The following is a 26,810-nucleotide window of genomic DNA, read 5'->3' on the forward strand; positions in this document are numbered from 1 at the left end:
GATTACCTGAGCCATATTATTGTTATTTTTAACTCTAATTCTTAGGAAAGAAAAGACAACCCAAATTCTTTAATCCTGACCTATTATTTAAAAGAAAACCTTGACCTGAAACAAAATATTTACTCCATATTTATCTGGAGTTGGAAACATCTAAAATATTTACATTTTACATAGGGCTCTATATTACTATCGGTCACCACAGTATCTAAATGACTTTCAAGTAAAATAAAGTGCAATAATAAAGTCCACAGTGAGCCCTGTGGAGTTTCTAGAACTTTCTCTGTTCTCTACACTGGACAGGTCTCTTGGTTTTGAGTTTCTAGACTGTTACTCATCTCAGATAAAACAATTGTCTTTTCCCATTTCTATTAAATTGTTAACAGTGTTAAGACAGAAACATGAAAGTCATTGGAGAAATTAGGTTAAAGGAAGAATTAGTATTTAACTAGAGTAATCCCCTTCCCTTTGTGTACTACAACCGCTTTTCCTGAGGACTACTTAACATCACTATCTCCCCATAAATACATACCTATCTTTTACCATTGGTGAATTAGAACAAAGAAAAGTTTCCTAATGATGAGCCAGGCTATTGAGGGCTTTTGATAAGACACCTGGTGAAAACAGTAAAAAAATTTAGGTGAAGTTTTGCAGCATGCTTCTGGACATGATATTAGGCTCTCAGAGCGGAAACTGGATGAAAAGTGATGCTTTAGATCTATAAGCACTCCATTTTTCATTGCTTAAGTTCCCCAGGCCCCAAAGTGATCTGAAACGTGCAACAGTGGACGACAAATGCACTGCCTCTTTGGACTGCCCTTGGCCCTTTGATGCATGCCAGATCACCAGCCATGTCTCCCGAAAGATAATCTTCCTATCCTTTGCCTGTTATCTCCTCTATAGTCCATCTACATACAATATAAAATTTGGGTCGGATCCACAACTTGAAAGAAATGTTCAACATCAGTGCCCAAAACTACACTTGCAAAGACTCAAGAAATACTCTCTTTAAATAGATTTTGGAACAAAACGCAAAGCATGGTTTAATGCCAGTATTTCTCTTATCATGTTAGTACACCGCTTTAATTTTAATGTATGGGAATTGTCCAGCTCTGGCATTGCTCCAGCACTGCAGGAGGAGGCCGCTAAAAATCACTGACGTGAATGTAGAGATTTGAAATGGGGACAGCTAACAGTGAATGCTGAGTGCGTTCAGGATCTCCCCGTGCATTCTCAAATGCATAATGAACTCAATAATAATAAACACTAACAAAACTTGTTAATACAATAGAGACAGCATCTATTCCTACACATGTATTCACTCCCGAATAGCATCTACTACGATTACTGTTTCAAAGGTTTTCACTAAAATTATACCCATAATCTGAAGGCAAATAGCGAAGGGAGCTTCCTGGCCGTTAGCAGCGACGACAGCTCCATGAAATACGGGCTTGCTTGCCTTGGCGCGGCGGGCCGGGCCGGGCCTCGCCCAGCCGTTGGGGCAGCCGTTGGGGCGGGGCCGCGCACGGGCCACCGCCTCCCGCCCCGCCCCAGCCGCCGCGGCTCACGGGGGAGAGGGGGGCAGCGAGCAGGGTGTTGCAGTCGCAGCGAGTTGGAGAGCCGCCCCCCCCCCCCCCATTTCCCTACGGGCCACCTCGACAGACACAACGTCAGGTCATGCATAGAGCAGCACGTTGTGGTTTAAAATGGCTGCGCTGGTTAAACGGGTAGAGAAAGCAAGTAGTCGGCTGGAGAAGACTTCTTCCCCCCCCCCCCCGTAGCAGCATTGAACAATTTGGATAACTGGGCTGTCAGTAACTTCAGGGACCAAGCCCAGATGTTATCTGTGGGATATTCTCGCTGAAACAGTGATACAGGCTGGGTATTTTAGTTTTCAGGACAGCTACGATTGCTTTCAGAGATCTGGCGTACTAGTAGGAAAGATGTTGCCAATTTTGAAATAGCTGGAGGGGGGCAAAGAGATATCTTTCTTCAGGAACAAGTAATCCTCCCCTTATTTATTTTTATGACAGATCAAACCAGTGCTAGTATGCTGTTTATGGGAGGACAAACATGACTTAACTCCAAAAAACAACTACAGGAGAAAAGCTTTCCTCGAGAAAGAAGCTTTATTTGCTTGCTTTGTGAAAAAAGCTTTCTTACGCAAGCCCCTTTGCTGGTTTTGACCTGTCACAAGGAGCAAGCCAGATGTGTCCAGTTTAGTGGGGGGTTTATATTTATTTTCATTTTGCCATGAAATGTTGATAGTGACAGCTATTTAAAAACTTCAAAGGAAGGCACACATTGAAATGTGTACACGTTTTCAAGTACCATACGTGCCAAACATTCATCTCAGATGTTGTGTTACCAACCTAACAGCAGCATTTTTAATAAGCCTTTTGGGGGAGGAGCAGTTGAACAGAGGTAAACTGAATGTGGGCAGGCCAGAAACAGAAACAATAATGTGCAGCTGGTGCCTTCTCTCCCTCTATGAATATTTTGGAGCATCTGGAAAGAGTTGCCTGAGGAACAGGAGGGCAGTTTACCACCAACTCATTATTGGCCCCTGGCTTTAGTCATGGGCCACTGCTTATGGATCCTGACATGTATTAGCACAATAACTCCAAAAAAAAAAAAGGTATTAATTACAGTGTATAAACGTTGTCAAAGGACTTGGCATTGGTGTCACAAGGTACGCCATTGATGTAGAGTCAAACCCTAAGAACAGAAGTTCAACAGGATGGACAGAGGCTGGCACTGTATTTCCCCAATTATTTGACTTGCAGACCAAAAAACACAGTGGCTGCATGGGGAGTACGTTTTTATATTCAGGTTTGGATTAATCAGACATATAATGGATTGCTGAGGATGCAAATACCTGATCAGAACTTTCCCCTGAAGTATCCTGCCTATCTTTACTCTTACAATATTTATAAACTACGCTTCTGTCTTCTGTTAATAAACAGTTTATAAACAGAATGAGAGCAAAAACTTAAAGAAATGAAAGAAACAGCCCATATTAAAGGAATTTTTTTTTAAATGCTTATTTTAATAATTGAAGGTTAAGTCCTGGGGAGTTTTGCAGTTCCTGAATTCCTTTCTGAACTCAACTAGCTTCTATAATTTTGTAAAACTCATGTAGAAGAAAGTATATTGTTTCACACAGAATTTTGATATTTAAGATTTTGATTTTATTCCATTTAGGAATTAAGTGGGAGGATCACTGGAACTTTTTACTGTCTGCCCTATGAGAAAGCACATTCTTTATGAAGTGATCTGAACATCCAGCTTAAACTGGTGAGTTTTCCTAAAATCATGGATCGTAAGGCCCTGGAGATCCTAAGGTTGTTACTGTGAGTAGCTGCTCTGTAAATCATAGGATAAGAAGAAATGACATTGAAAGGATTTTCTTAAAAATTCAGAATTAGGCAAACAGCCTAAAGAGACAGTCAGGCGTGAAGCCAGAAACTTCCTTATTCACAAGCACATTCTAATGTATCCCTGCCTAATTTTTGCCATTACTTCCACGGTATCACTGCCATAAAAAGATCAAATTTCGATGACTGAGTAAAGTTCTAATGGATTTTTTTTTCTAAATGTCTCTCAAAGTGTTTAGTACCAGAGAGTGATTTTTCTAACATTGGTTAAGATATATGGTTGTTTTATATATTTTTTTTAAGTAATCTCTGTGTGGAAGGCAAATAGTGTGCTATTAATCACACCTGTGATAGTTTCATATCTTTAACATTTCATGTTAGAAATGAGAAAACTTTAGAAAAGGATATAACTCCCAGAACAGGTGTGTATGCTTCTCTTACCTTAACATTCCACTTCTACCTTTTGTGATGACCTAGTTTTTAGTACATAGTAGACAGCATATGTATAACAAAGTTCATTGCAGGTAGAGGTGCAGAAATCAATTATTTCTATTTTCCATGCTTAAAATTATTGATAAAAAACATCTTGCAAAAAGTAGCACAAAAATGTCTCTATATATCCCTGGTTTCATTGGCTAGTCATTGCTATTTATACTAAACTTCAGAACAATTTCTATAGTATCTATTCGGGCAGCGCAATTGCAAAAACACATTAGCTAAGGTTTGCTTTGCTTCCTGATATAGCATTTGCAAGAACTGGCCCTTGGAGACTGCCCTATCCTGGAGCATATAGGTACATCTGTAGCATAGGCCTGAATGAGAGTATATTCCAAACACCTTCCCAATGTACACAACAACAACAAAAAAACCCTCCAAGGATGCCATCTTACTCCCCAAATCCTTTACAAGCTCAAGATTAGACCATTCTGACACTTAGTTGCTTCCTACTCGCATCCTATACTTCCCAGCCCTCCTGCTGCTTTGATGCTGTGTGTTACCTAAAACTATCCAGAACATTTGAGTTTCTGGATTCTGAAATACTCCAGAAAAACACCACTTATTTAGCCATACAATGGTTGGATCCCAGTATTCTTCCAAACTTCCTGGCAAGGCCGTAGTGTTAAGTGTTTTTAAAGGTGTCTTCAGTCAACATCTGCACTGTTTTAAGACATTATCAGTTACGCACATATGCAATCATATTTTGCAAATACCAAATAGATTATAAAACACTCAAATAACACATGATCTAACTGTGTTTCTGGAAGATGCATGATTTCATCTGTTTTGAGCCAGAAGCTTCGCTGGTTTCAGTTAGCTATGTTGCTGAAAGTAACTCTCTCTCCTGTAATTTGATAACTATATTCAAAGTAATTATATACTGTTTACAAAATTTTGTTTAAGATACAGGCTGGTATTCTAAATACCTTTTGATGTACTTTTATGTAGCTGCATTTGATTCTTCTGTCATTTCTACATTTCCTTTTTTACATTGCACAATTACCACAGTAATTATTTAATTTCACTTTCTTTCTCCCCCCAAAAAAGAAAAGCTCATAAATCCTCTATTATTCTAATTTCACAGTCTACTTATAACAAAAATGTTTTCCAAACTGTGAGACTGACTGCTTATACTTTTTTTTTTTTAAAGCAATTCAAACCACCAACCTAGTCATACTAGCAAAATACAAAAGCTTTCCTGTACACAAGCAGCTTGTCTATGACTTTCTTTTTAGCCACAGCAGCTGTGCATAAATATCTTGCTTAGGAGAATGATCTTAATGTCAGCCTGGGATTAAAAAAACCATACTTACTGTCCTACATCAAGTTTCAGCTTTGTAAATGAACCCTATTTGACAGTTCTATTACCAATTCTGCAGACATGTTGCAAGTGGAACAAAGGGTCTTGCCTCGTTTCCCTAACTTCTCTCTGTCAGGAAGGGAAAGGAAGACAGACCAATACTCTCACACTTTGGATGCATTTAGTTCAAATTAATTTACTGGACCTGTAAGAGGTTAAAGGTGTTGTTGGACTGAGCAAATATGCACTAACCTTTCCCAGATTGTTTTAGCCAGTCAACCAGTTTTGGTATGCAGAAGCTGCAGTTGGCATGAGTCTAGCAGTGAGGAACAAGAAGAAAGTCATTCATATGCAGAGAGGTACAGACAGGGGAATATGCCATGTCCACATCAGGAGGTGAGACTCAAAGATGTTGCACACAGGCAGGTTTGGATCTATAACAATGCTCATGCAGGGAGAGTGGGAAATATCATAGGGGACTTCTGTTGGAAGTAGCTGGTAGGCAGTCAGCCGAGAATTGCTTTGAAAGGAGGGCATAATATTTGTTTTTATGGCAAGACAAAATGTGTTAGGAGACCCTTGCTGAGAGCTCTACAAAGGACATACAATATCAAATAAAACCAGTTGTAATCCCCTAAATTAACCATTTCTTGTCCTTAAGCAAGAAGAACTGTCTTACTTTGTCAGCAACTATGTCAATCATGAGAGCTGCTTGACTAGGCAGTCTGGCAATTGTTTTGTCTGGAACAGCTTAGAACAACACAGCTTTCACAGTGAAAAACTCAAATAAACCCATATGATCAAACTTTTAGAGTCCATGCAAAACCGGTCACATACATGGTTTACCTCTTTCTTACTTCTGTCCAGAAGAATAAAGATGTCCTTTAAATAGCTGGGTCATATTATGAAGTTGATGGCCATTAATCTGCCCCTTCTCATATCAGTCCCTGAAATTAGATAACAAAACTGACACATGAAAGTATGACTGAAGGAGTTTTAAAGTTGCAGGTAACCATGGTATGAAAGATTTCAGATTTCGTCAAACCCAAACAAAAAGCATGATGAAAAGCAGATATATTATAAAATGTTTGACTCCAGAAGTGCTCTGAGGCAGCAGCAGTGCAAGTTCATATGAGATGCATCTTTTCAGTGGAGTAAATTTTGTTACTTAAATGACCTATTGTATAATGCATAGTTTCATTTAAAATATCATCTCCTTTGTAATTCCAGGCATAAACATAAGTTGTTTTCATGTGATCATTAGGCAGTAAAAAATATTGGGTAAAAGGTTAAGCAGAAAGCAAAGCTGATTTGTACCTTCAGGTGCTAGAAATACTGGAGTTATCTCAGTTTCACACATGAGCTTGAAGGTGATTCCTCTTAAAAATGCTGCATGTTTTATGTTTTTGGTTCATGGTCATAGTCAAAGTCTTTTAATGTTAATGCTTTATTTAGAAAATAATTGGGCAGCCTGTACCTTCCTATAAAGTTGTCTCTTTATGTAAAATGCCAAAATGTAAGGGTATTCTGTATGTAAAAATTGAAATCCTACATTAGCTGATGAATATGCAAGAGATTATATACTTTTTGTGCAGGATATAGCAATAAAAACATAATAGTCAGAAAATTAAGTATTTTAAGTCCATCATGATTCTGTTCTTGAGATGTTCTTAATTATAGAATAATCTTTCTTTATTCTTCTAACATATTACATGACCATATCTTTCCTCATAGAAAAGAAAAAGCTGCAAATTTTCTCCAATTTTAAATCTGCCTTATTGTTACTATGATGCAGATGAATAGATACTAAGAAATTTATGTTCACCACATGTTGAAAAGTAAAAATATTTTCCCTAAGAACTTACCTAGCCAAATTTTTTCATTTTTGTAAGTGAATGTTTTAAATTTAATTTTGATTTGACCCTCATTTTGGTCGATTTTAGTTGGTTTTTCAAAAAATACATTATTTTTGTAGTTTTATGTATAGTAGAGGTCTTCTCTTCCTTACGGTTTGATGCGACAAGGCACAAGGATACAAGAAAAAAAAATTCATGAGCACTGGAATAGTTTGCCCAGAATCCCCATCTTTGGAGAACTTCAAAACCCAACTGGCGAAGGCCCTGAGCAACCTGATCCAATGTTGAAGTTGGGCTTTGGGCTAGATGACCTCCAGAAGTCCCTTCCAACCTCACTTGTTTTATGATACTGTGCTTCTATGACTATGGCTGAACAATTCTTTTGCATTATAATCCAAAGCAGTTAATCCTCAGGTGAATTCTCCTGTGGTAGAATATCACATGTAGACTATCAGAACTGCTATTTAAGTAGAGATTGATTTGTGTCTCAAGGCATTTTTTTTTTGAGATGCATTTTTAAAAAGAATTTGATAATTTTAATTGTTCCTGTTAATCTTGTAGAAAGCTGGGACCTTTTTAAATCCTGCTAAGTTTCTGGCTTTACTGGTATCTTGTGGCAATGTATTATTCAGGCATTGCATAAAAATTTTTTTAATCAATTTTTAATTTGCAGAACAATAAGAACTATATCTAGATGGCAGGCTGAGACCAACAATCTTGTCAGTTAGTAGGCAGACCAAGTCAGAGAGACTGAATTTATTTAGCTTTAAGAGTGGACATCATATATTCCTACCAGAATTTCTGGAAATAGAATTGCAGGAACATGGTTTTGCTGTTTCCCACCCTCCTAAACACATACACCCACTTACACACACAGCTCTGCTCCAGGTAAACAGTGTATTTTATAGATTTTGTGAATAAAAATAGTCTAGGAGTAAATTCTCTAAGTCTGTGTCAACAGAATATTTTCTAGCAGAAGGCTGGCTCACTGCTACCCCCTGCAAAGCTAGTGCTAAGTGGCAGAGATGAAGCAAACCTCTTTCCAAACAGGAAACAGAACTCTTACATTTTGAGAGTACCAGAGTCCTGTTGAGTCAAGGATTATATTGTAAAAGTTAAAATAACACTGTGGATTTTTTTTCCTCTTTCTCAGAGTAGAGAGTAGTCCTAATCTAAACTGGGAAATAATGCAGAAGCCTGAATTTATAAGGTTGGTGGGAAATCTGCATTTGTGGTCAGACACATACCAAAATTAAGGCAGACTCCCTACCATGTGGGAATTTACAGATTCCTCAGTTTTTCTACCATATCATCATTCATTTCAAGGGTTATGAAGAAAGGTGAAAGGAGTTTTCATTAAAGATTTTGATTAGCACAGTTAATAATGGGTATATAAAATTAAAATTAGATCCTTTATATGAAATTTCTGATAAAATGTGACAGGAAAGACAGTCTGATAACTAACTTTTGAGCAGAATAAAGCTATACTTAATTTTTCTGGGAAAGTTAGAAGTTCAGAAAGAATAAGGGCCTGTGAAAAGAACTATGAAATTCCCACATCAAAAATGAATTTGTTCCAGGGCCTGAAGAATCCCACTTGAAGTTGCAGGAAATGAAACGTCAAGGGAAAGAAGGAAACAAAATTGCATTTAGCTTTTTTTCTTTTTTTTTTTAATCTAAGTAAAATGTAGGTTAAATATAAGTTAGCCCAGTTCAAAAATATTGGCTAACATGCTCTTATTTTTTAACATCTGTTTAATTTGGCACTGTTCTGAAAAGCATTTTGGTTTTCAGAAGGAAATGAAGCCAGTCATCGGTGGCTTATAACATCCAGACCACGCTGATTGTCCGGGCTCAGTATCTTTGCAAGTTATACTGGTTTTGCAATGCAACGGAGAACATGCTTTAAAATTACGAAGATTAAATTAATGCTGTTGTGCCCTTTAGCAACTAGCATCTGAATAAAGGGCATGGGGAAAGAATTAAGAACTAAGAAGTCACGACAAACTTTCTGGAATAAAAAAAGCCATACTGACAAAAAAGACATAACAGTTATTTACTGGTAAAGATCTTAAGCAACAGGTTAGTCTAGGACTGATTGTATCATTTTGTATGCAGTGAGAATAGTTACTTGTTTATATTAGTTGAATACAGACCCATATTTTTTTCAGAATAAAATGCTGTAAATGTTTCTATCACACTCTCAATCTCATACAAAAAAGGCAAAATGTCATATTTCGGTAATTTTCTCTGAAGAGAAAGTGACTACATATGCAAACAGCAGACACTAAAATAACCTGTTTTTTTCCAGTGTTAATACAGTGGTTATATAGGTGCCCTTATTTGAGGTAGGAAACAACGGTGGTATCTTAGGTACCATTATAATCTAAAAGTGATTGTATTGTAGTGACCAAATATGTTGATGATTTTCTTAAAAAAGCTGCACTAGGGAGAGCATAAATGGCATTGATATTTTAATTCTCTGAGATTCAAGCAGCATATGCTCTAGCATGTCATATGGGAAACAACAACTTTTCCTGGCTAGCATAAAACTAAGTTTATTTAACAGTGAATATAAACTTTCTGCATAGAATAAAACTGGTTAAAAGTGCTACTCCGTATCATTTCTGCAACATGATCCCTTCCACACAAATGTGTAGCAATTAAGGGATATATTCTTGATGTACACAGACGAGAAATTTGTTCTTTCCTTCCAAATCAAAAAAAAGTGCTCATGTGCTATTAAAAAAAGAGTAACAAGAAGATGCAACATTTCTATAGCAACAAAACTTTCTATCATCTCCTGTTCCTATTCACACTAGTAGTTACTATTCCGGTTACAAAATGCTAGAACTGTCTCAATAAAGAGTAAAAAAAACCCAAATCATCCTATATCTCTGCAGTTAATTCTTCAACTGTACCTGTCAGGCTGGAGCTTTCTTGAAAGGCGTGCAATTAATGATCACAGAATATCAGGATAGAAATAGTGTCATAACACTTTTGCACTCTTACCACGGAAAACCTTAATATTGTTGGAAAACAGAAAAATGAAAAAACCCACATCATTTTTTTTAACACATCTGATTACTAAATATACTTTCCCCTGGCTTCCAATAATGCAGTTAATTCTGCATTCTGTCTAAATATCAGTTTTCTTCTTATTCAAGTGGCTAATAATTTTTTTAACTTCCTTCATTTTAAAGTTTTATTCATGAAATACCCTCTTATCTGACTTCAATAAAATTTGCTTATACCTATTCAAAATGAATGGATACTATATTCCTAACTTGTTACTGGGAAGTAGTCCTTAATATCCACAAAGCCATCCCTTTCACATCCCTTCGTATTCTTCTGTGGTATAATGCCTATAACAAGTAATGTTTGTGTAGCGCATGGTATGGGAGTCTTCATTGGCGATTGATCTTTCTGCAAGATCAGTAGCAATTTATTTTTATAACCTATTAGTGACACACATTTTGATACCAGTGCAAGCTATATAGCTGTCAACATCAGTTCTGGCAGTACAATGAAGAATAATTGAAGAACATTTTGAAATCATGTAGGGTTGCAAGAGAAATCCATGAGGAAGAACTGTGATTCAGTATGTGCCTAGCATTAATGGGAGGAAGTGAGGGTTTTTTTAATACACTAGTCACTAGGAAAAATAAGCCTGGAACATGAGATTTATTGTCCAAGTCTGCAATAAGTACTCTTCATCATTTGGAATAAGCTCATAACCTGCCTACCTAATTATCTAAAATAATGTTCAAGTAGTTAACATTCATCTACTATAGGATAGTGAAAATGGGGAGATGTTTAAAGTTCAACTAGTGTTCCTTGCACTACTTGGCCCCAAACTAGATTTTAACCTTGCACGCAGCAGGGCACCCTGTAAAAAGTTTATGGGAGCGCAGAATAAGATTCCCATACAAAAAGTAATATGGAGAATATTTTAATAGGCAGATGCTACATCTACTAGTCTAAGTTTTTGCCTAAAAAAAAAATAAAAAGTTTTGCTTAGAAAAGGAGACTTTCCAAAACTTGGACTGAGCCATGCAGCACTGCTAGATATGAAGAAACTGAAACTCTATCCAGAAATTTCCCCTATTTTTCTAAAATGCAGCTAAGCCCCCAAATATGGGAAAAAGAAATATATTCATCTTTAAAATGTTTGCTTCTTTTAGAGACTTTGCACATTTATCCAAATGAAAAGTCAGTAGGAGCTGGTGCAAACCTGCATGCCTTTTAAAACCTTTCCAAATATCTGTAATCAGCAAAAACGTGTCTGCATGTTATGCAGACATTGCATATTATTTTAGAAAAATCCTACTTGTAGAATGTTGAACAAAATATGACAAAGTTTATACTGAAGTTGTTACATAACCCCAGGGTCATTTTACCATACAGATATTGCATTGCCCAAACATTTTATTGAAAAAAATATATCCTTTACTGCATGAAGAAACTTCCTTTCTTCTTCATTCCATCTCTCCCACCATTCATATTTGTTAGCTCAAAGTTGGGAAAGGGGAAAAAACATTCATGTTAAGTGTTAACATTCTTCAAAAATAAGATGGCTTAAAATAAAAAATAAGTCTGGGGACTTGACACAGTAGCTTCTGTTATGAGTACTTAGTATTACATTGTTAATGTGTTTTGTTCTTTTAATAGGGAGGGAATGGTAGAAGGGAATGGTAGAACCATTTCTAGATTTTTGAGAAATGGCCTTTTCAGTGGTTATATAATTTGAGTGGACAGAGTGGCTCTGTGAAGGAAAACTACTTCCAATGATTCTGCCACCACCTGGAGAACTAAAGGGATGTGTTTTCATTTCATTGTCATCTTTACTTGGGCTTCCAGCAGCCATACCTGTTCTGGGCTCCCATAGTAGTTACTACACACTTTTTATTGAGACATTTGCACTTAATAGCTATCACTTCAAGAAGAAAGTGAGTAGGCATTACACCAGCTAAACACTACACAAGTTCTTCGCTGGGTGAAAGAAGAATTCACCTATCACTTGCTTAGCTTTTCTTTGGATTGGGCTCCATTATCACTGATAAATGTGCAGTGTGTAATTTACATTACAAATGAAGGCAATTATTTACTAGCAAAAATACTTAAATATGGTTGAAGATGCATAGCATGATGTATTCATTACATCTGTATAATGGAAAGTTAGTGATTTTGATCATTAGTAATCTGCATAGTAGTTCTATAAATAAAGCTTCGTGTACCTCAGTAAATCTTGTTCATAAGACTGTATAAGAGGATACAAGCACACTTCTGGTCCTATTCCAACACTTTTAGGTTCAGCCTAATTTAAACAATATCCATTTCTGCTGATTTTTCTACACAGGGACCATTTTACTGAAGGAGTGCATATGGGGAGAGAGAAGGGGAGGTAATGGTGGAAAAAAGAATAAGCATCTTTCCCCCAGATGTTAAGTGAACTGAACATAAAACAATTTAGTTGGATATATTTTGTAGACATATCCTAGAAGCCTACAGAAAGCAGGTTTGACCTTAATGCCCTTCTAACCACATGCACTGCTGCACAAGCAATTCTATAACCAACAAGGGCTTCCAGTATTATGGAGAAAGACAGATGTAGTTTTTCCAGGATATAGTCTCAGCTGTAGAACTCTTGGGTGAATGCCATTTAGGTTTAGCAATTTGCAACTTATCATTTATCAGCTTCTCCTGAAGTTTCTTCCACTGATATTGCCAGGAAATATTGATTCTGAAATTTGAGACAGATGTCATAACCAGATTTAACAGCCCTTCATTAGCATGTTTTCCCATGAATTTTGCCTAGGTACTGTTTGAAGCCATTTATATTTTTGGTGACCAAACCATTCTTTGACAATGACAATTGTCAAATTGTCTCCCCCTTTGGTTTATAGAGTATCTCCCCAGTAATTCACTACTACATCCTATTAGACAGTCTGCATGACACCTGCAAGCATTTGATTATTTTAGCTGATCCTTTTAAGCTCTTAATATCCTTATTTTGATGTAGTTTTCAATTTTTACTTTTAATTATTATTAGGTGATCATTTTTGCTTCCACAAGTTTTGTATTTGAGTATTTTACAAACATTCTTAGATTGGCTTTTCATTAGTGTATCTTCATCCAGGATTAAAACAAGAATTGCTTTCTCTTTTGAATTCTCTCATTGCCCCTAAAAAGTTTACACTGTATAAAAGTGTTAATCTCTGCATTATATTCTTTGCTTATACTTTCCTAGTCTAAAGATAGCAGAAGTCATCTATTATTACTATGTTTTCCTCTGATTTCCCATGTTTTTTTTCTAGTCACTGTCACCCTCTTACAGAATTAGTTGAAAAGCCCCAATGCTATTTTACCCCTAGTAGGACCACTTGATTCTAAAGTGATTTTGTAGTATTTTAGTGATAAAGTAAATATATTCCTTCTAGTTTGATTCTAAGTTTGGCAGGGAGAGAGCTTTTTTAAAAAAATAAAACACCATTTCTCCTCCAAAATAACCTACTTTTCATGGTGATCATAGTGTCTTGCTGATTTTCTTCCACCAAGCTTCTAAGATGTATCTTTTATCAATATTTGCATTTAAACAAGAATTTCAATTTACCCACCTTATTTTTGTATATCTAATTGTTAAATACACAAGAATATAAGTACATTTGGTCTTGTCCTCATTACTTTAGGTCCTGCTTAGTAAGCTGTTTAGACTGTGCAATATTTGTGTTGTCATTTCAAAAAGACCAGGAAGACTGGGTGTGCATTATACAATTTGTAGCTGATTACAGAATAAAATGTCAATTAGTTAATTTTGTATGATATATGATTGTAGTCATTGCAAGCAACCAGAAGCAAATGCCTGCACATCATACTTCCCTTAGAAGGTGCTATAGGTGTCAACATCAGTCTTCAATTTCAATTACTCATTGCCCTGTTGAAACCCTATAATTTTGGGACACAGTAGGAGCTTTCTCTACTAAGAACTCAAAATACATGGGAGTAGCCCAGAACAGACAGTGCTGTAGCAACTGTTGATTAGTCATTAGTCTTAATCTAATCTGTTCAGTCTCAGATGTTAGTGCCCTGTCACATTAGTATATACTGGAGTTAGCTGCCTACACCTTACCATATCAAAAATGTAGAAAATGATATCCTACCCAATTACTTAAGTAGGTTTTTAAGTCTAAAAATAGATACTCAAATATTGATCATCTTTTGGGTGATCTTAAAGATCTGTTTCTGCATCTGCCCCACTTTTGGGTACTAGAAGTACTACTGAATTTTTGTTAACAGCAAGTATGCATGCAGTTAACTCATAGCTAGTTCCTGTATGATCTTTAAACTTATCTTTCATCACCTGTCATGGCCATGGGGACTTGGTTGCTGTTTCTGCCCCAATAAATGCTAACTCCAATGAAAAGAACATTTGATAGATGGAAGGGAGTTTAATTCGTGAATATTAAGGTGAGCCAAAATGCAAGCTGTTTAGCTCTGTCAGGAAGGATGTATTTGTCCAGAATCAGATCTTCAGATATCCAGTGATTTTTGGTGGCAAAAGCTCAAACTCAAAAGCTAAGCAGCTTCCAGTTTTGGACAGTGACTAGAAAGATAGGTTAGGATTCGCAGCATCCTTGTGAGAGATACCCAAGTCCTACTGATGTCCTCGTACCTGAGAAAAGTCAAAACCAGTGCCTGTGCTGAAAAGCCAGGCCATCATCCAATGGGCAAATGCAAGAATTCATTAAATCTTCTCTTCAGACTACAGAATATTACAGATCTTCCCATGGAAACCAATTAAAACGCAAAGTAGATTTGAGCTGAGTAGTACAGGTTGAAGGGGAGCAAAACTGGCAAATATTCAGATTATGTCCAGCTCTTCTAGCTAATAATCTTCCTTCAGGAAGTATTTACATACCTCAGAGCACACCTGCATTTTTCTGTGAGTTTTTCACTCCATATACTCAGTTACTCTTCTAGCATCCAGTTCATCACTGGATCAGCAATTTGCTAGGAGCCTTGAGATCTGAGTTTACCATAAACTTCAGTTTGATATAAATTTATATCTCTGGAGCTTGCTTAATAAGAGCTTTAATGGTATGGTCAACTATTGCTACAAACTCACTTCAGCAGTCATAAGTGTCAGTGTACCTTTAAAGAAGAAAACTGCAGTAAGAAAGATTGATGAAGATTCATTTTCAAATACTGTTCCTAGTTTTCTTGGTTTCTAAATCATAGGTTAAATTCCTTAAAAAGATTATCAAATATTTCTTAAAATTGTTCTTTAACTTGCTTAAGAGCAATTTCAGAGCAAATGGTGTTACTTTGCGTGAGTACCAGTACTGGCTACTAGTATTTAGTGTTAATTGGCCTGATTTGGGGAACCTCAGCATTATTCAGACCGATTTTTTCTTCATAGCAGGTGGTGAAAAGATTATGTCTGAGGATAGGGAAGTGCGTTTCTTCACTATGAACAGGAAACAAACACAAAGTTTTAGTTGACTCCCAGGATTAAACAAGTAGACAAAGGAAAGGGTGGTATGTCATCACCTTCAATTTGGTGAGGTGCTTTTTCTGAACTTACAATGTGAATAGTCAAGAAGAATTTGGCTGTTTCCATTTATGTTCAATTAAGTTCCATGATGTAACATCCATCTATGAATCAAAACCAAAGAGCATCCTTGAAACAGAAGGACTATATAGTACTCTTTCTCAAAAGAGGAGGCCTGATATTTGCACTCAATTGCCCATACATTCTTTGAACATGAACTGGAGTTTTTGCTGTGCAAACAGCTGAAGTTGTGGGATCTGGAAAGTAACCCAAGTAACATACAAATGTAAGAGCATAGATTAAGACCACTCTAGTAAGACCCTGAGGAGACAGTCCTCTGAACTTACACACGTAATGTAAGTAAGTAATGATGTGTGGCCTGACTACCCTCATTATGGAAAATAAACATACTGTAATACATTGATGCATAGATGGGTTATATATTTGTTGTCTACCAACTTATGAGAACAAGCTAGTTCCTAAAATACAGAAAACCATAAATGAAATACCTTATTTTACTGAGTAACATTACTGACTGATAATGTATCAGTAAATCAGCAATATAGGCATCTGAATGAGACCAAAAATTCATAAAAAAGAAATGAACTGGACATTATTCAGCCAGCTCTATTAGTGTCTATGGTATTTCTAGTGCAGTCACTTCCATATACATAAGTTTGCAATGCTTAGAGAATTGCCAGATAGATATTGAATATACATAAGATGACATAACCCTGTACATTTTACTTATTAGCATTTAAATATAGTTTATTAATAGTTGCTTCCAGTCAGTTCCCCAAATAAGTTATAACAACATATAATGAATTGAAAAAGGAAATGGAAATATCTGGTACCACAGACAAGTCATACACTTTGTAGCTTTATTTAAATTTTTAAATTTTGAATATTTTAACTTTTACATTACACAAAATAAAATGTATATACTGTTTAGTACTTTTCTATTTAGCACATGTCCAGTCTTTCAGTTTGTGAAGTGAAATAATTTGACTTCAGGTACTTTTTTTTCTTCCTTCTGTAGAATCTTGACTCAGGAGACATTTCAAAATATCAGACTCAAAAGTTTAAAAGTTTCCAGAGAATCATAATTCTGCTTTTGTTGCTAGTTCTTAATAAATTTATTTCTTCCCCTAAGAATAATTGTCAGAGTATATATTTTACTTTAGCTTTTGGCATAGTCTTATACCTTTTTCCTGTATATTTAACCCTTACCTTTAAAACATATGCATGTTTGCTCCCACTGTCAGCATACACCATTTGAGTTTAATGTCATTCATTATATGGTTAAGATATTTTTGAGATTGAATTATATATAATTCCAGCAAGGTTATCATTTCCAAAGAAAAGTAGGAGACCTGTTCTCAGTACCTGTCTTACTCAAAATCAGTAATTTATATTAGTAGAAAGATATTAAAAATAATTTACAGTGTAATTGTGGTACATACCATTCTCCTTACTTTGCAGCTGTTAGAATCACTCACATTGCTTATTTCTAATGAACTCCTAAACTTGACTTGGTTGTTTCCCAATCAGTGTATATACTTCAGAAAGGATACACAACTGAGAAGAAACCCTTATGCATGCAGAGAATAATCTTGAAGGTATATCCACATATTGAGCCAGTAGGTGTCTCCCTTATACCCATACAGTAACTACATCAGCTTGTTCTACCCATACACATTTTAATAAGTTCTATATGTATTTAAGGGGGTGGGGGAGAAATACTTTTTGCATTCTTGAAAAGTTAGAAATGCATGGAAATATAATTTAACCAAAGTTTTTCAAATCTTTTCAAAGTTTTCCATGCCTTAACAGGAAGTTTAGAGAGTCAGTTATTTTTCCAGTGTTATTCTTACTTTTCATACAGTATATTCAAATAATTTTGCTGAGCATATACAACAATACTAATGGCTCTAGAAACAGGAGCAGCCAGCAAAGCCCCATCCTGTCACAGCCACTAGTAACCAGTAACTGGGAGAACTAGAGTTAGAGAAATGCTTTAGAATACTTTCCATTAAAGGATTAAGTCTCATGAATCTTAGTTTCTGATTTAACAAACCTATTCTATTAAACACATCAAACAACAGCAATACTCATTAAAATGGCATATGAGCTACAGGAAAAAGTGTCTGTAAGAAGTATTGCACCATTCACAGCTTGGAATTTTACCTTGTTTCCAAATCATTAATAAACACTGAAATCCAGCACACTTGCAAATATTGTATGATAGAGGATTTGAAGTTGCACAAATGTTAATGCTTGCATATATCCACTTCTGTTTGACATTTCCTGCTTTACTGCCCTAGTCCTGTCTTGGGTTTTGCACAAGTATCAAATGTGTCTGGATTTCTGAAAACCCAGGAGAGCAGGAGATGAGCGTGCTTTTGAGAGCCAAGAGTTTCCTGTTTAGGAAAGCCAAACAAAAGGGAGAATTTGGCTAGATACAAAGGCCATGGGAAGAAAAGCAATGAATGGCTGTGCCCAGGAGTAATGCTAGTGAAAGGCTGGAGGAGCAACAGCTACCTGCAGCCAGTGAGAACCAGAGGAAGCGAATAGTTGTAGCAGGAGTGGGAACTAAGCTGAGAAGCAGGGGCAGGCAGGAATTAGAGCAGGAGGAAATAAATACAGGATGAACTGGGGGAGGAAGTGTTAAAAGTGAGGGGATTAAGAGCTCTAGAGTGAGCTGGTGAGAGGGAAGTTTCAGAAAGAAAAGTTGGTGTGAGAAGGTCCTGGAATGAGGGTGAGAAAGAGGGCAACTGGAGAACAGGAGCTCATTGCTGAGTGTAATGGGGACAGATAGGGTAGGAAATGCTGGGGAATTTAAACTATGAGATGAGGAGAATGAATTGGGTTTTGGGACACAAAAGGTATGACACTAGGAAGAGTGGAGTTGGTAAGAAAGATTACAATAGGTTATCCCATTCTGAGCCTGGGCATTTCTAAATGAGACTGTTTTAGGGTAGAGATCTATACCAATATGGCTGCTGCCACTTTTCACTCCAAGTCTGATATATTTGCTTAGTTTCAGACTGATAATGAAGCAACATCTCTTGGTATTTTGTTGTTTCTTTTAAAAGTGGGAAGAATGCATTCTAACCACACCTAGCAGAGCATCAGGAAGACAGCTAAAAATGACAGTAAATAGCAATTTTGTTGAAGAGTTTAGCTTCAGAAGAAGCAAAATCATTTGTGAAATAAGTTCAGATTTGGAGAAGTATTTCAGTTCAATAAGATGCACATGTGAAAACAAAAATATTTCTATTTTGACAGGGGTTTTTTTTTCAAAATGTTCTTTTCAATTTGTAGTTCAGCTAGGTTTTTTTTTAAGCATGACTTGCTTTGAAAATGACATTAAACATTTCAAGCTGAACAAACCATTTCAAGTCAGAAAGCTTCCCCCGCCCTTCAAAAGACTGGGAATTTCTGGTTTTGGTTCAGCCACAGAATCAAAGATATCAGTATTTGCAAGCATCTAGATAAAACAAAGGCAGCAGCAAGGCCACTGTACTTCTGAGTAGTTTAATGCATCTCCCTCCCCAAAGCCCACCTTCAATCCTTTCACCCACACAGAAATCAAGACTTTCTGAAGTTCTGTAATGACTTAGGAGCCTCATGACTATTCCAAAAGTGACTTAGGTACACAGTTGCTGAAACTACTACTTCTTATAAATTACCTGTCGCAGCACAGCAAAAGCATGGCAGCACCAGGAGAGCCAGGGCTGGTATCAGAGTCCAGCAACAGCCCCCAACAGGGCAAGGGGACAGACCAGGGTCCTTCCAAGGAGGCCAGTCAGGAGCAAAAAAGGAGACAGCACCAGAGAGAAGCTCTGCTATGTATCTGAGGGGCCCATCCAGGACACGAGCTACCTGCAGGATAGGTCCAGCATCTGTCAAGCCTGGAAAGCAACATTTCTCCAGCACAGCTGAGAAAGGGAATGCAGTCCCCAGAGCTGAGTTTAAATGGGCCCAAGGGTGGTTGGGGGAGGGGAGGGTATGCCCCAGGTGAGGCTGGTCAGGACCATCCAGGCCTATTAGTGCCCTCAGGGCCCTAACATTACCATGCAACAGATGAGTTGTGATTAGTCATGTTTTCTTAGCCCACAGCAAATAAATAAAATGTGTTTAGTAGCACTAAAAGAGCCTACTGCATCTTACTTTATATTTGTGGCATGCTAAGAGTGTGTATAAGTCATATGTCTAAAATCACATGTAGTGATTTTAGAATTAGTTGAATTTGGGGCTGAATCCTCAGTTAGGCTATCAAGTGCAAGATATTAAAAGGTATTAATATGCCATAAGAGTAAATGACATATTTTGAAAATTCTGTAAGGGTATACTAGAGAAGTGAATTTTTAACGGTTTTAAAAGCCAGCTTGGCTGCTGTTTGCACATGTGCATTTAGGACTGGATTAGGAAAGTTTTGTTTAAGTGCCTGCAAATTAAGGTACATCACAAAACAAAAAGAAAAATGCCTAGGCACCTTAAGTCCTTTTGGATCTAGCTTTATAGATGGTTTTGAAACTCTTACTCAGAAACCTCTCTGAATCTGTTGAGGGCTAGTTATCATTAAAATTGTCCCTAAGTACAGAACTTATTTCTGAAAATTTGACTTACTTTCTTTAGACATCTATATCCCTCTGTATTTTTGCTTAAATGCAGGATGATTTTCAAATAATTGCCAATAAACAAATATTAAATTATTCCAAATACTGAGAACATTCCTGAGATCTTGAAGAAACCTCACAAAATGGGTGCAATTTTTTCTTCAACTTCACGCTATTGCAGTTTTCAGTTTCAAATTAAACTCATAAACAACAATCATCCGTTATTTTAACATAGTTGTGTTCCTGGCCCAAAGAGGCAGGGAAGATCCTTCTTTGTCTTTCCATTTTATTTCAAAGTTTCCTGGCCTTTCTGTCAGCTTCTTTGCAGTCCAAATACATGGGTTAAATACATGATCCAAATAACAGCTTATTTATCATGCTGTTTGGTGATGAATGCTGTGGTGATTGCCGCCCATTCTTTTCCAACTGTAAAACTGAATTAGATTCTACACCGTGCAAATGTACACAATACGCATTGTAATGGCAGCTGGTGGAGTGCTGCTGTAGCCAATTCTGAGTCTTTTTCCAGTCTAAACTTCTGTTTCTTGTCTTCTATGCATAGCTCTCCTCCACCCCTCCTCCCAACCAGCTCCGTAAAGAAAATGGAAACAGTACCAGGCAATGGCACCAGCTGGTCCTATTTTCTGTCGACAGATATTCATGCTCTCTGATTGGAGTCATAGTTCCCAAAAGCCACATTTACACAGGAGAAGAAAAAAACACTGTACCTTTTCTCACAGAAAGTTAAACAGTTTAGAAAATAGGCTCATGTCATTCCCCTTCCAATGATGGCGCCTCTTTAAATAATAAAATGTCAGCTCCTTCAAAAGGTGACTGCAGATGTGTACCAACACAGTGTAAGTGTGTAGAAGCATGACTTTTATATCTTTCCCAATTAAGTCTGTTTTTTTTTCTGAAAGGAATGAGCTGCTACCTGTTTAAAAATAAAAGAGGTTTAAACTTAGAAATCCTCTTATTATCTTTTGACACCACAGATATTCTTGTTATGCACATTTGTTGTACAGTAAGGAATCATGAGACTAGCAGTCCCATGAAATTTGTGTTTGAAACATAAAGGGATATAAAAAAAGTAACTTCAACCCATCCTCCTTTCTATTTTGTTTATTTAGATTTGTCTCTGCTTTGGTAATCAAACATTCTTGGTTTGTTTTTTAAATTCAAGGGCTCTGTAAACAAAGGCACACAGGCATTTAGTTTTAGACCTCTGACTGTTTTTTTGTTCATATTAAGAGATAGCATCTGAGCAGGTTTCTTGTTTTGACTTTCCTGTTTAATAGAATTTCATATAAGCCTACTGTTGGTCGATATGTGACCATATATATCCCAATGTGACTATGTAAGTGATGGGCCAAAGGCCTTTTGCAGACTGCTGTAAGGAAACTAAATAATGATTGATTAATTTACTGTTCACTGTTGTAACTGTTAAATAGATCCTCTCTTTACGGCTGCCAGTTTCTTACAGTTATTGAAACAGCAGCTGAACTGCATCTCTTCCCCTTTCTCCTTGGATAAAGTGAACTGATCTCTATTTAAACTGCAAAAATAGTGTGTACTTCTGAAATTCTGTGATAAGTGACATATGCCTGTTTTACTGCAGGTGTAAGGACTAGGCGATACTTTACTCCATGCATTTATCACTCAGTGTAAAGATGTGCTTCATGAACACTTTTAATGCCTAGGAATTCAAAACCTGTGTTCATTTGTGTCTCCCTGTTTAGCATCTTGTTATTTGCCTACGTTTTTACAATATTTTTATTGTGCAATCCAGTTTCTCATATACTTCAGAATATAGAGACTTTTACCTGAATCCCTCTTCTGACTAACCTGTCTTGGTGACCTTTTCAATTTTGATTGATTTATGTTTATGTTTTGGGGATGGAATGAACATAAAATTTTAAGAAGAGTACATAAATTTTAATAAATGAACATAAATTTTTAAAGACTTTGGACTTTAAAAAAGTTTCAGCTTGAAAGAAATCCCCCAAAATGTGGAGGAAAAAGGATGAGCAGGGAGGCACTGCGGGGCAGAACATGGGAAGGTCGTAACGGGCGGAGCACTGCTGCCGGAGAAGAAGGCGGGGCTTTACAGCTTTATAAAAGAGCAGGACGCGCTTCATTAAATGCCATTTTGCCACTCCTCATATTGGTGTCTGTGTGGTGATGGTCCGGGGTCTGGGGAGAAGGCCCCGTGCCTCCTCGGTAAGAACGAGAACGGTAACAAGTGGTGACCCCGACGTGATACCGAGGAGGCGGCTCGGCTGGCGCAGGCGCCGGGAGCGTGAGGAAGGGATCCGGATCCGGAACCATGGAGGCCATATGTAAGGTAGTAATGGCCTGCGCCAAGGAATGGCGGGCGCCGCTGAAGGCGGGCGCGATACGAGCGTGTGTAGAGAGGCTCGTAAAGGAGGGAGCGATTACTTCTCCTATGGAGATTCTGCGGGAGGAACTGTGGCTGCAATGCACAGCAGCGCTGGCGGAGTCCCCGATGAACGGGGGATCCGCGAGGGAGTTAAAGGTGTGGGGGCTGATAAGAATGCTCCTGCGGAGCGCGAGGGAGGCCCCGGCGAAAGAACGGGAGAGCGGAGGCGGGGAGGTTCCAGTGATCCTACCGGTGGAATCCCAGGAGCCGCCTCCGGTGTATCCCTGGCAAGATCTCGCACAAGACAGAGAGGGATGGGGGGTCGACGGGACCGAACCCAAGGATTGCGTGCCTGGCGCAGTTTTGAGGAAGACGCTTAGTGAGGAAGATAGGACCCTGCTGCCGTGGGCCCCGGCAGAGGAGGGTGCTGTAGACGGGGAGAGTCAGGCACTGCAGCGAGGGAGGAAGGGTAACGGCCCATCAGAGCAGAGAGACCAGAGTTCGACCTTGAAAGGAGGGAGGAAGGTTCGGGTGAGATTGCCGGTTGAGGAGGAGAGCGGAGAAGATAGCAGCGACGAGGAAGGCGGGGGCTTGCGAGAAGTTACGCGCAGGCTGCGGGGGTGTGCAATAGGAGAGACACAGCCGAAAGGGAAGCCGAAGGGCGGAGAAGAAGTAACAACATCCCCGGTCGACACCCTATTGCGTGCATTAGAGGAAATAAGGCGGGAGGTCATGGCCACAACAGAGGCTTCGCGGGCCGTGTATGAAGAACTCGGGAAGCTAGTAAAGGTAGAGCCACCCTGGACAAAGATAAAACAGACACACGCAGAGAGCTTCACTGAATTCTGTGACAGGCTCCAGCGGGCCATTGCAGAGTCAGACTTGCCCCCTGAGGCCCAGGGTCCGGTCATGATGGAGTGCCTCTGGCAGCAGAGTGACGCCATGACGCAGGACATCCTGAAAACGATCCCTAAAGGAACACCACTTTCGGTTGTCATCCGCACGGTACTGCAAAAACAGAATCAGGGAACAGCAGCAGCGCAGGCTCTTGTCACGGCGGTGGACCAGATGAGAAAGGGACCACAGCGTTGCTTCTCTTGTGGATATCACAGGGAAGAGGGTATGCTGCGGTAAAACGGGAGGAGCAGATAAGATGGGTTCCAATGAAATGCATAAAACCTGACCTAAATGCACATACGGGAGGGTCTGGGGTGTAACTAATCATTCTTGGTGAGATTCCATCCTGAACAGGGCGACGCCAGACGGGATGCTGCTGCATGGCTGCATTGATGTTTATCGCCGGCTTCATGATTCCGGGGACCGCAGAGTCATACTGGAGGAGATGAGCACAGGCGCACAGAGCAGCTCACTACTGCATCCCGTTCAACCCCGAGGCGGGGCCGACAGAGACTTTCCTGACGGGGAACAAGTCAACACAGGGGCGTGGATCTTGTCATGGTTTGATTAGAAATGGCTTATAACACTAGGCTTGATAGCACTCACAGTAGTAATAGCGATATGCTGCGGCTTGCTAATTCTGAATTATTGCTTACGGCATGTACGGCTTAACTGCTTGATAGACATGAGCATAGAGTATATCAATTAATAGTACAGGAAAAAGAGGTTCTAGAAAGGGCGGGAGATGTGGTGGATCTTGGGAAACTGCATAGACAAGATATTTGCATGAGAAGCGGTAGACTAGGCGTAGCGGAAGATCACGCGGTGTGACGCGCAGCCTAGGGGTGGAAACGAAGTGCACCTGTATGTAAGCTTGCACGCAGCCCACAGTAAACGCCATTAGACGAATGGCTAACTAACCTGTTTGGCAATCTACCACAGTGGCTAATAGGACTGCTCGCTGAAGGCTTGCGCATTTTGCTAATCCTCATAATTATAGGCTTATGCTTGTGTGTAATACTGAGCTGCGTTAAGAAAGCCTTGCTGAAAGTAGCAGGCCAAGTCTGGATTGCTCGAAAACAAGAAGGAGAACTTCTGGAGGAATGGCTGGGCTTTGGGGGGGGGGATATAGTCTGTTGGAAATGAGCAATCCCGCCTATGCCTTTAAGGTTTTCCCTGAACCGACGAAGACAAGGACACCGCCTGCGTTAAGAAGCGGAAGAAGGGGAGGCAGCACACAGCTCCGCTCATGAAGCTACTAATGCAAGGAACCACCCGATGGCGGTCCCGTCGAGACACGCCGCACTTCCGCGTGTTTTGTTGCGTCCCGCTCGATATAACGAAACAACGTTGATGGGAGAGGGGGAGATGTGGAGGAAAAAGGATGAGCAGGGAGGCACTGCGGGGCGGAACATGGGAAGGTCGTAACGGGCAGAGCACTGCTGCCGGAGAAGAAGGCGGGGCTTTACAGCTTTATAAAAGAGCAGGACGCGCTTCATTAAACGCCATTTTGCCACTCCTCATATTGGTGTCTGTGTGGTGATGGTCCGGGGTCTGGGGGAAGGCCCCGTGCCTCCTCGGTAAGAACGAGAACGGTAACACCAAAACAGGCAGTATCTTTCTTTTTCTAGAGCTCATTCTACCTTCCTTGATACAAAAAGAAAGAAAGAATGAATTTGAGGCTATTTTACTCTTGGTTGTCTGAAGCTGTCTCTTGTCAGACATGCCCAGATCTTCCATGCAGTGCCATAGTCCTCACTGCTTTTCCCTGCTGTGATCTCTTCTCATCCCTGAGGTGCAAGAGATTCTGTCGCAAAAAATATCAGTCACCTTCACCAGCTCTGTAATCCTTCCCCTACCCACTGGGAATTTTCTGGTGCTACTCCCCAGCTGCTTTGGCTTTATGATCTTTCATTGGTCTTTTCCTTGGTGGTTGCTTTGCATCAGAATGATTGACTGGTAACTTTGGTCAGTACCAAGTTTCATAGTATTATACATCATGTTTTCCTTGTAAGCTTCATAACGTCCGAGCTTCCTGGCTTTTTGTGAAGTAGATGGTGACTAAACAAGAACAAATCATACACAAAAAAATTTACTGGTCTCATTTGTCTGGAACACTTCTCTCACTGATCTCTTTATGATCATCACAAATATTTGCAAAGGTAAAACATGAAATCCAGTGAAAGGGTTGGAGAGGGTATAAAATGAAATTTGTCAATTTAAAGCCATGCATCCAACATGGTGCTGTAAGCTGTCTGTACTGTGTTTAAAATTGAAAGCAAGGGTCCAAACATTCAGAACATACAGATAGTAAAGAACAAAGTAAACTATAAATGGAAGACAGCTGGAGACAGCAATTCTGAAGCTATAATCTTCCTTGAGTATATCTAAAACAGAGCAATCATTTCTCTTCCTTGATATTAACAAAACATAACTCTTATTCACTGAAAATTCAGAATTTGTTCCAAATTTATGTATGTAGGATTTAGTCCTTAGTGACACTGTAACTACCAAGTGTATTAAAAACTGAGTAGACAGTTATTCTGCACATATTATCAGAGAGTACTGAGAATAAATAAAAGTATGTCTGACCTATAAAAAGAGAAATGGAGGAGAAGAATCTTATGTGAATTGTAAGAGGAATAATTAGTTAGGAGATGTCACAGAAGTAGAGCATCCTTGTCAGAATTATTGGGAAAAAAATCCCCCCAAGTTGGCTTCAGCTCGTGTTTTCCTCAGAGAAACTTACTGAGCCATATTCTGATCTTCTCTACATTAATATAAACTGCACTGAGTTCAGCAGAGTTACACTGGTGGATCCTAGCATAAATTAATTTGGATTGTCCTATGTGAACTGGAAAATCCAGTGATACCTGATGAGATATGAGTTGAAAAGAAGACAGCAAAAAGTCACATTTTAGAGAAAACTGTGCTGGAATCTCCAGATTTCAAAACATACTCACTATGGTTCAGCACCATTAAAAAAGACATGGTAACTCAGGTCTAAGTCAAAGGCAGCAGCAGCAGCAGGAGGCATATTGGCTGAATACTGAAGAGCAGATTCCATTCCCATGGATATGAAAATAGAAAGGAAACATGAAGCAGAAAGCTGTGGGATATGCAGATGATAAAAGGCATTTCACTCAGTAAAATGAGAGACTCCGATCTTCCAATCTGTGCAAGAAATAAGCTTATCAGGACATTCTTTTACCACAGCATAAAATGTCAAGCATTTAATCTCTACGTAAGAATATTATGATAATTTTATTCCTCTGTAAAACTGTATTTACTAAATTTCTGTTTACTCATACAGAATTTTCTTTTTATATATA

At 38.6% G+C, this 26,810-nt stretch overlaps 1 protein-coding gene across 1 annotated transcript; it reads left to right on the plus strand.

Moving 5' to 3' along the window:
• The first annotated feature begins 22,551 nt into the window (after positions 1–22,551).
• Positions 22,552–25,001, plus strand: LOC136992185 (uncharacterized). The gene is made up of 2 exons (XM_067297103.1): positions 22,552–23,701; positions 23,833–25,001. The coding sequence occupies exons 1-2, from the start codon at positions 22,552–22,554 to the stop codon at positions 23,925–23,927; spliced, it is 1,245 nt and encodes a 414-aa protein (XP_067153204.1). The 3' UTR covers positions 23,928–25,001.
• Positions 25,002–26,810: the final 1,809 nt, after the last annotated feature.

The sequence above is a fragment of the Apteryx mantelli genome, chromosome 5 (assembly GCF_036417845.1).
Source record: "Apteryx mantelli isolate bAptMan1 chromosome 5, bAptMan1.hap1, whole genome shotgun sequence".
Classification (NCBI taxonomy): Eukaryota; Metazoa; Chordata; class Aves; order Apterygiformes; family Apterygidae; genus Apteryx; species Apteryx mantelli.